The following is a 10,987-nucleotide window of genomic DNA, read 5'->3' on the forward strand; positions in this document are numbered from 1 at the left end:
AATTTCTTCATGTAATTATTTGCAAGGCTTATATTTCTCCAAGGGACAGTGGCATTGATGTTATTGTTCACAATTTAAAACCTTGCTTCATTTATAAATTTTTAGAACACCAGCATATATAGAATTTTAAAACTTGATAATTTACTAGAGTAATTTTTAACTCTTTATTAATTGGATGCTATAGCATGTACTTTAAATAAGAGGTATATTATGCATCACAATGAAAAAAATTTAGTAAATGCATTGTGATTCACACTTTTACTTTTTAAGACTATAATGAAAAGTATAAAAACCACACATAAAGCTGAAAAAAAGTTTTACTCGTCTTTTATGTAGGAAAATTTCCTGTATTGAACCATTTAAAAATCCTGGTGCTACTTCTGTAAATGCTACTTTTAGAAAAAGAAGTAGATATTATTATACAGTTGGAATGCCATATTCATGAAGACCAACCCTGAAGCTTAATATTTTCTTGGTGTTGAAAAATTTTTGTTGCTGTAAAATTAAGTTTCATGAGTATGAAGCATTTAAATTTAAAATACAATGTATTTGCATTACATATACACAAGAATAGTTGCTTTTAAGGTTGTAAATAGTTTAGTGTCTAACAAATTGTTACCAAAATAAGTAAATGTGGACATTTCTTTTGAGTATAAAATAAATGTGTTTTTATGTTAAAGTAAAACGGCACATAAACCACTTTAATAATAAAGTGAGAAATCCTTCAAGGGTTTTATAAACAGTATAGCAAATTATACTGCTGTCGATGGAAAATCCAGGACTTGTGAGTTTTAAATGACGGCTACAAAGGAGTTTTAATCTTGTATTCCCCATGTTTATAAAGCCCGCTGCTCAAAGTTCTTCCTTTCTATTTCCATCCTGGTTTCCAATTTCTGATTATCTGAAAATATAGAAAAGTTAAAAGCCTTAAAGGTACTAATATGTACTCCAGAAGTCCAGGATGTTAAGCACCTCTATGTCAAAATACTTGCTATAAATTCACTCAGGATGTTGGGGGTAGGGGAAGGAGAGAGTCCCAAGATGTAACCACCTAAGAAAAAAAATTTTTTTTTCTGGTGAAATATGTTTTCAACAATACTTGAAATATAGCTTTAGGATTTTTCTTTGAACTGTTTGAATGTTTGCTTTTCTTGGATTATAAAGGCAGTTTAGTAATAATTACTTAATGAACAATTGCTAATGGCTACTGACAGAGATGTCCTTCCAGCAATGTTTTTTATTTGTAGGAAGTGGAATGTTGGTTAGAAATATTTAATTGGAATTTCTGGAAGAAATTAAGATCTAGAACAAGTCTAGGAAATTTAAAGGCCTGGCCGCCAGGACATTCAGAGCTCCAGACTTCCCAAGGATTGCCATACTTCTGAGAGCAAGCTGCTTTTTTCTAAAGTTAGCAGTTTATAAAAATTAACTACCTGAAAATAATAGCTGAAAGCCAGACTTTAGAAATGCCAAGCCCTATCCTTGCTTACAACAAGCGTAAAACCAGATTTCTAATCCCAGGGAGCCAGAATCACCTATTGATTGCCACGACATCTGTGCCCCTGTTTTTGGAAGCAGGGTTTTCTGCGGAGGCAGGGCTGAAAAATCCGACCATTTCAGTGCCCCTGTGTAATAAACAGCTGGCAGGCTTCCCAGCAAGGAGTCTTGAAATCCACACCTCGGCTCACTTGTTTCTCACCTATGGTCCGACCCAATTAAAAGTCCTCCCTTCCACATTCAGAAGTTACCCTTTTCAGTAATGCAATCTAGGACGCAGCATCTCTAGACCTCATGTAGTAGGTACCCTCTAGCAGACAAAGGGTGAAAGGCTTTGTGCGCCACCAAATACAATCTTCTCCGCTCCAGGCCAGCCCAGAGTAAGCCGCAGCGCTGGGGACCGGACTCTGTTCATCTGTGGGGTAGGACAATGACCTAAAGATCAGCGTCTCTTAACCCCTTTCTTACCCCAGAGCTAACCTCAGGATAAAGTCTCTTAACTCTCCTAGACTGGCGGGGGCGGGGGCGGGGGCGGGGTGGAGGCTGGGGGTCAGAGTGTGTTTGCCGGGTAGGTCCCTAAGGCGATCACTCGATCATGGACCAAGTTTGCATCGCGCCAAATGCCCTGACTCAGTAGAGTTGCCAAATGCAAATCGTGGAGAGGAGGCTGAGGCACAGACAGGGACCACTGCGGACAGAGGACGAGTGTGTGCGCGCGCGCGTGTCTGAGCGTGCGCTCTGTGGTGTGTTTGGGGAAAGGGAGTGGGCACACTGTAAAGCTGAGTTCGAAAACCGCCCCCTCCCCCAAGTAGCCCAGGCACAAAAGAAAGTTGATTCGTTTCCGCTCTCACTTGTCAAGTTCACACTCAGGTTCAGCCTGTGACTCCCACAAGACTTCTGAGTAGCCTGGCCCCTTCTCAGTCCTTAAAACAATCAACCCTGACGACGTGGGAGGGTACAGTCTGTAGGAAGTGCGCAGAGATGACAGAGGAGAGACAGTAAAGTGTAACCGAAGGAGTGTCCAGGAGGTAGAGAGGACTTCGCCACATTTTAAGGTTGATTTTTCTCCAGCACATACCCTAAGGCCCCTTGAGAGCCATCTTAAGTTAGAGCCCTCTGGGACTAGGGGTGGGAAGGTGGGCTTCCACTGCTTTCTCAAGGTGACCAGGAGGCAGCACCTTCAAACTTCCTGAGTCCCCCAAGTGGGCACCTTGGCGGATCTGGACTGTCACTGGCAAATGCTCCTTCAGGAGCAGGGTGATCAAGCTGCAGCCTACTCTTGTCCCACACTTTTCTCTACAATTTACGGGAGAGTGAGTGGCTTTTGCACCCCAGGTCCCAGTGCCCTGTTGGAGTTGAGGGGGTGTGTAGTTTCAGGCCTTCATTCAGAATGTAAGAACCTAGCCATGGGAGCAGTATTGATTGGAAGCAGAGAAGTAAGAGTTGGACAAACTCACTGCCCCAGAGAGGAGTAGGGGAAACTGAAAGGAGAGAGGTTGGTGGTGAGACAGGACAGAAAAAGGAAAACGAAGACTAGGATGTCTCTTACTTAAAGGTTCTGCACTCTCCAATTACCTAAGTATAGGTTCTTGAAAGAATCTGGTTAGTGAAGCCCCCAACCAGGACACTGAACAGGAACCAGCTCATGCTCAACGGCCCCACCACTTGTGTGTGGGTCAATCAAGACCGTGTCACCAGGATGTCCCTGCCCCTTAGCTTCAGCTACCTCCCTCCCACCCAGCTCCTTGGACGGCCTCTCTGTTCCTCTTCTTCCTTCCTTCTCCTGCCACGTCCCAGCGCCTAGCTGGCTAAACCCAGTTTCTGCCTTAGCGTCCAGGTTCGGGGTTCACATCCAGCGGAGCAGGGGGGAACATGCCCGCTGCCCTCTCCCTACGCTCCTAAAGAGGTGCTGGAAGTGTGGGTGAGAGGTGAACACAGCCGAGTGGAAGGTGATGAGTGTTGGTAGCCCAACTCTCCCAAGTTCGTCTTGGCTAGCCCACCTGTCGCGTGGGATCAGGGAGGTAGGAAGGTCTGGAATCGGCCGTTTCCAACTTTCCGTTGCCGGGGCCCAGAGAGACTGGCGAAGCAGAGAGGAAAGCAGAGAGGAGAGCTTCCCCACCCCCGCCGCCACCGCCCCGTCGCAAAGAAGGCAGAATGGCTAGGAGGAAAACCCGGGGTGGGGGTGTGGGGCGGGTGCTCAGAGACTTGCACTTATCCTCATGGCACGCGGGCATCCGGCCCACTCTCCGAGAAAAGAGTGAAGTGGCCAAGCAGAAAGTGGAGCAAAGTGGGTCTGGGCACAGCGGGCAGGAAACCTGAACGTCCCGGCACCGAAGGGGAGAAGACAAAGTGATTCCCTAAAGCAGGTCAGGCCATCCGTCCCGGTAGCCCAAAGTGCAGCCGGAGCAGGTGTTCTGCCCCTGTCCCAGGCGCGTCACCCCACAGCCGCCATCTCGCCCAGGGGACCTGCCACAGCAGTCGCTGCCGTGGGTCCTTGCCCAAGGTTCACCCAGCACCGCCTCCCGCAGCGGCCCTTTGACAAAGGAGCCTTCCCCGCTGCGGGCAGCGCGGGCTTTTATCCTGTGGAACTTTCTGCGCAAAACTTTTTCAGAATGGTGCTCGTCCTTGGGCGGCGCAGGCTCGGGCACGCGGACCTGGCCAGGGCGCAGCTCCCGCGCGAGGGACGCGCGCAGGGGACGATCCCGGAATCTGTATCTAGCCCGACACTGCTCCCTCTGCCTACCACTCCTACGAAGGGACACGTCGGCTGACCTGGACGCTGGGGGCCTCGTAACCTGAAGAATGTGTGTATCCGTCCCGACGCCTGCCCCTGCGCCCAGTTAGCCCAACCCGGCCGGCGACCGCCGCGCACCCGGCGCGGTTAGCGGCTTCTGCCCAGAGGCATCTTTCTCCCGGCTCTCCCTCCAACCCGCGCTGGCATCCGCACCCTAGAGTGACACCCCAAAACGGTACAGTACAAGTCAAGGACCGGGAGGAAGCAACTAGAGTCGTCCCACTCTCCAAAAAGCGCCTTTCCGCGTCCCTCCGGAACTCCCGGGAGGCATCAACACCTTCCCACAACTTTCTATGCCCAGGCCGTTTGCAGCCCACCTGCGAACGCGAACTCAGGAACTGCGCCCCGCCAACCTCTTTCCTCTTCGGCTGGGTGCGCCCCCCCACCCCCCTCCGTTTACCATCTGGCTTGAGTTGGCCGGACCGGGGAGACACGGCGGGCTCGCTTACCTCGCATGGTGTAGCCGCTCTCCCGCTCCGCGTAGTCATGAAGGTGCTCCCAGCCCGAACCCGGAGAGCCCAAAAATCCCGCTCAGCACGAGTGAAGAAGGTAGTCGGTGAAGAGCTGCTCTGCCGAGAAAACCATCCCTTTAGGTGGATGCCGTGGCCGAAGGGTGACGTTTGCCGCCGCCGCTGCTGTGTTAACAGTTTTGATGATGATGGTGGTGGTGACTGTTTTGATGGTTGTTTGGTTGTTTGTTTTCAGGAAGGGTGAAAAAAAAATGTGCGTGCTGGCTGGCTGGTTGGTGCCTGGGTTTTGTTTTGCTATTTTCTTTTTTCTTTCTCTTCAATGCGCTTGGTTTTTAAAAACCGCCACCGCCTCCGGCTCAGAAGATTTCTTTTGTGATCACTTGGACTGAGGAGGAGGAGGAAGGGCAGCAGCAGGAGCAGGAGTTGGTGGTGGTTTTGTTAGTTACAAAGAAGAGGGAGAAGGAGCAAGGGGAAAAAAAGGAAACAGAAAAGGAAGAAAGGCGGTGTGGATGGCAGAGCATGTGCGTTTTCACATGACATCTGTGCCTGTTAGCGGATCCACAATGTGAATTTTCACTGTTCAGTTACAGGGAGGAAGGGAGCGAGAGAGAAAGAGAGAGGAGAGAGATGGAGAGAGAGAGTCGAGAAGGGGCTTATACGCGAGGGCGGGTTTGGCTGGGACTTCCAGGCCCCGCCTCCTGTCAGAGCCGCCGCCAATCAGCGCCCGGCATCTCTTGGAAGGGCTGGGACCACGGGAGACCGGCTTGAAGGCGAGGTGAGAGGAGGGGGTTAGGACACTGGAGCCTAAGGCGGCCGGGGCTGGAACTGGACAGTAGAGACTGTCCGAACTGGGTGGAGGGGGAGGAGAAGGGCCGATAGATGGGGGCAGATCTGCAGGTGACATTCACTTCCCACTCCAGGAGGAGGGAGCGGGTACTGACTATCATAGTCCTTGGAGGGGAGAGACTCGGGGCTCTCTGGGTCCCAGATTGCTTCCCTCTCTTGTGAACCCCGGATTGTTAGTTTTGAATTTATGGCTGCCCTTCGCAGAGTCCATTTTCGGTAAACTCCGTGTGCCTGGCGGTGGTTTCCTAGGGCGGGACGCTTCAGTTTTAGTGCAAGAGTCAACTTTCATCACTTAGAGCACAACTAAAATGCAATCCCATGCAAGTAGCCCTCCTCTTCCTTTAAAACCATCTTTTACATGCTTCCTGCCTCAGTCCTAAAAATAAATAAATAAATAAATAAACAAAACAATGAGATCTCTTTTGCCTTTTAAAATAATTTTACAAAATGTTCGTGCTTTCTTTTATCGAAGAAATTGATTTTATTAGCATTTGTAGTTGCTATTTAACTAGCGTTGGGCCACAGGACTCAAGGATAAGAGCCCCAGGTAGCAGTGTGGCTACCTTAAGTGATGTAAGGTAAAAGGTTGATGCTACAAGGTTTGATTGTGTGGTGCTACTAGTGATGGCGCAGGGCTTTAGGTGGGAGGAACTAATTATTCTAGTTGCTACTAGAAGACATTTGTCTGGAGAGGTCTGACACTTAAACGTAGGTAGGTGTTGTATTCCTTCGGTAAAAATTGTCCTCTATGACCACTTATTTGTATTGTGGTAAAAATCTAATATATATATATCAAAACTGTTCCTTTTCTTTCTTTTTCTTTTTTTTTATTGGAGTATGTTGGAGTAGTTTCAGGTGAAGAACTGTTCCTTTTCAAGTTTTCTCCTCTCTTTGGGCATATTAAACAGATGATCACATCTACTTCCCATAGTGAAACTGAAAGTCACTCAGTCCTCTTGGACTCTTTGCGACCCCATGGACTGTACCATGGAATTCTCCAGGCCAGAATACTGGGTGGATAGCCATTCCCTTCTCCAGGCCATCTTCCTAACCCAGGGATGGAACCCAGGTTCTCCCGCACTGCAGGCAGATTCTTTATCAGCTGAGCCACCAGGGAATTTCTTAAATACTTTGATTAATTAATCACTCCAAAAGACACAGAGGTGAAAAAAAAATTGCCTTATCTACTCAATTTTAAGGCATTAAGGCTTCTACTCTATAGCATACCTGTTGGTAAGAGCAGGCCACATCATTGTTTAGATATCTGAATAATTTGATTTTTACTAGTATTTATTTATGTCATGTAACACAAAGTGAAACATAGAATTTGGCAATTATTTAGTTAAATAAATCACCCTAGTCTGCTGAGTAGTCCCCGACTCCTTTAAATAAAAATGGATTACTTTCTGAATCTTCACTAGTGTTAAATTAACTCAGCCCTGCTATATGCCCTTCCATTTGCAAGCCAATGTGTAATTTAGGAAAATTTTAGTATTAAGAGTGAAAGTTGATTGAGTCTTTAATTAAATGAAATGAACAAAAGGATGTTACTGTTCAGAATAGTTATTCCCTTATAGATACCTTTCCCCTAGATTTGTAATTGACACAGTAGTTAATCTTTTAAGATAATATTTAAGGCTCCCTAGTTTTATCATTTTTAATCAAGTAAAATATATTCATCATAACTACATTAAAGCAGAACTAAGTTATGCCTAATTTAGTTGCTTCATTAAAAATTACTGAATATAAAATAGTCAAGAAACAAATTGTGACTACATCATTCTAATTTTATGTGCTTTAAGCAGAGACACAGGAATATTGAAAATTCCAAAGCCTTTGTAAATATTATAATTATTATTGTTGTCATTGTTTTAGATTCTATTTCTCATTAAGGAGGAATTTCAAAATTCAAGAATTTTAACTCTTTCATCTAGTCCTAAATTTCTAAACATTTATTGAAACTGAAATTTCTTTTGACTGCTATAGCATCTGTAATTATTTACAAAGATAGTCAAAACATATATTAAAAATATTTTTTTTCTCATCCTACATATTTTTTTATACATCCTTTGCTTTGTGGGTTAACAAGGCATTCTTTTGCTTAGAACTATATTGCATATTTATTAGTCCTTCCTGAACACTTTTGAAAAATTGTTAATTAGAAATAAAAACAATTATGTTAAATCATTTTTTCAAAACTATATGCATATTATATATGTGGTAGTGCAAAAGTAGCTTATTTTCTCTTTTAGAGTGGAGTATCACGATTGGTTATAATGTGGTGATCTGGGATATTCTGTATTTTCCTAAAAATTTAAAAACCTAGTTCTTGAGTGTTACTAGTAACTTTCAAATTGTTTCAAGTGAATGGAACCTATTTATGTAAAATAAATATTCAGGATTTAAATGAAAGAAATCACATTTTCCCAAGAAGTAACAAAATACTTATGTATAATCTGTTTTTGTAACCTATCTGCCAGCAAATATCCATATTTCAAGTGGCATGGTAATATAGTAATATAATATCCTTGATCACATGAAGTTCTGTGTCCATAATTTTACTTGAATGATTATGGAACTGCCTAGATTTCTATAAGCTTTAAACTGTACTTTTGGCTCTGGGACTGAAGGATGTTGCTAGTTGATAGCTAAATTTTGATGAATTTAAATGATAATCACTAAGTCACATACACCGTATTCCATCTCAAGAAGTGATATCATTTCATTCAGGCTGCCTGCTTACCTGCTTTGTCCACATTATCACCACCCCATAAGATTTAGGTGTAGGCCCATGGAGAAATAAAGATGTGAAATATCCTTATAGACATGAAAGTTTAATATGAGCCAGCCAGTAAGGGTGACCATGGCATTCAGTGTTATAGTATTTCAATCCTCAAGTGCTCAAACCCAAATTGAAAGGAATGGTTTACTATATTCTGAGCAGGTTAGTCTATATATATCAGTTTAGTTCAGTTCAGTCACTCAGTCATGTCCGACTCTTTGCGACCCCATGAATTGCAGCACACCAGGCCTCCCTGTCCATCACCAACTCCCGGAGTTCACTCACACTCACGTCCATCGAGCCAGTGATGCCATCCAGCCATCTCATCCTCTGTCGTTCCCTTCTCCTCCTGCCCCCAATCCCTCCCAGCATCAGAGTCTTTTCCAATGAGTCAACTCTTCGCATAAGGTGGCCAAAGTACTGGAGTTTCAGCTGTAGCATCATTCCTTCCAAAGAAATCCCAGGGCTGATCTCCTTCAGAATGGACTGGTTGGATCTTCTTGCAGCCCAAGGGACTCTCAGGAGTCTTCTCCAACACCACAGTTCAAAAGCATCAATTCTTCGGCACTCAGCTTTCTTCACAGTCCAACTCTCACATCCATACACGACTACTGGAAAAACCATAGCCTTGACTAGACCGACCTTTGTTGGCAAAGTAACATCTCTGCTTTTCAGTATGCTCTCTAGGTTGGTCGTAACTGTCCTTCCAAGGAGTAAGCATCTTTTAATTTCATGGCTGCAGTCACCATCTGCAGTGATTCTGGAGCCCCCCAAAATAAAGTCTGCCACTGTTTCCACTGTTTCCCCATCTAGTTCCCATGAAGTGATGGGACCGGATGCCATGATCTTTGTTTTCTGAATGTTGAGCTTTAAGCCAACTTTTTCACTCTCCTCTTTCACTTTCATCAAGAGGCTTTTTTGTTCCTCTTCACTTTCTGCCATAAAGGTGAGGTTATTGATATTTCTGAGGTTATTCAAATATCTGAGGTTATTGATATTTCTCCTGGCAATCTTGATTCCAGCTTGTGCTTCTTCCAGCCCAACGTTTCTCATGATGTACTCTGCATAGAAACTAAATAAGCAGGGTGACAATATACAGCCTTGACGTACTCCTTTTCCTATTTGGAACCAGTCTGTTATTCTATGTCCAGTTCTAATTGTTGCTTCTTGACCTGCATACAGGTTTCTCAAGAGGCAGGTCAGGTGGTCTGTATTCCCATCTCTCAGAATTTTCCACAGTTTATTGTGATCCACACAGTCAAAGGCTTTGGCATAATCAATAAAGCAGAAATAGATGTTTTTCTGGAACTCTCTTGCTTTTTTGATGATCCAGTGGATGTTGGCAATTTGATCTCTGGTTCCTCTGCCTTTTCTAAAACCAGCTTGAACATCTGGAAGTTCACGGTTCATGTATTGCTGAAGCCTGGCTTGGAGAATTTTGAGCATTACTTTACTAGTGTGTGAGATGAGTGCAATTGTGTGGTAGTTTGAGCATTGTTTGGCATTGCCTTTCTTTGGGATTGGAATGAAAACTGACCTTTTCTAGCCCTGTGGCCACTGCTGAGTTTTCCCAATTTGCTGGCATATTGAGTGCAGCACTTTCACATCATCACCTTTCAGGATTTGGAATAGCTCAACTGGAATTCCATCCCCTCCACTAGCTTTGTTCGTAGTGATGCTTTCTAAGGCCCACTTAACTTCACATTCCAGGATGTCTGGCTCTAGGTGAGTGATCACACCATCATGATTATCTTGGTCATGAAGATCTTTTTTGTACAGTTCTTCTGTGTATTCTTGCCACCTCTTCTTAATATCTTCTGCTTCTGTTAGGTCCATACCATTTCTGTCCTTTATCAAGCCCATCTTTGCATGAAATGTTCCCTTGGTATCTCTAATTTTCTTGAAGAGATCTCTAGTTTTTCCCATTCTGTTGTTTTCCTCTATTTCTTTGCATTGATCATTGAGGAAGGCTTTCTTATCTCTCCTTGCTATTCTTTGGAACTCTGCATTCAGATGCTTATATCTTTCCTTTTCTCCTTTGCTTTTCGCTTCTCTTCTTTTCACAGCTATTTGTAAAGCCTCCCCAGACAGCCATTTAGCTTTTTTGCATTTCTTTTCCATGGGGATGGTCTTGATCCCAGTCTCCTGTATAATGTCAGGAACCTCAGTCCATAGTTCATCAGGCACTCTATCTATCAGATCTAGTCCCTTAAATCTATTTCTCACTTCCACTGTATAATCATAAGGGATTTGATTTATGTCATACCTGAATGACCTAGTGGTTTTCCCTACTTTCTCCAATTTAAGTCTGAATTTGGCAATAAGGGGATCATGATCTGAGCCACAGTCAGTTCCTGGTCTTGTGTTTGCTAACTATATAGAGCTTCTCCATCTTTGGCTGCAAAGAATGTAATCAATCTGATTTTTGTGTTGACCACCTGGTAATGTCCATGTGTAGAGTCTTCTTTTGTGTTGTTGGAAGAGGGTGTTTGCTATGACCAGTGCATTTTCTTGGCAAAACTCTATTAGTCTTTGCCCTGCTTCATTCCATATTCTAAGGCCAAATTTGCCTGTTACTCCAGGTGTTTCTTGACTTCC

At 44.3% G+C, this 10,987-nt stretch overlaps 1 protein-coding gene across 1 annotated transcript in view; it reads right to left on the bottom strand.

Annotated features, from left to right (window-relative positions):
• RORB (RAR related orphan receptor B) overlaps positions 1–5,330 on the bottom strand; it is a 210,976-nt gene extending 205,646 nt beyond the window's left edge. The window contains exon 1 of the mRNA XM_005887847.3: positions 4,741–5,330. Coding sequence (XP_005887909.3) covers positions 4,741–4,747 — 7 coding nt within the window. The 5' untranslated portion in view covers positions 4,748–5,330. The remainder of the gene's footprint in view (positions 1–4,740) is intronic.
• Positions 5,331–10,987: the final 5,657 nt, after the last annotated feature.

This window comes from Bos mutus, chromosome 8 (assembly GCF_027580195.1).
Source record: "Bos mutus isolate GX-2022 chromosome 8, NWIPB_WYAK_1.1, whole genome shotgun sequence".
Lineage (NCBI taxonomy): Eukaryota > Metazoa > Chordata > Mammalia > Artiodactyla > Bovidae > Bos > Bos mutus.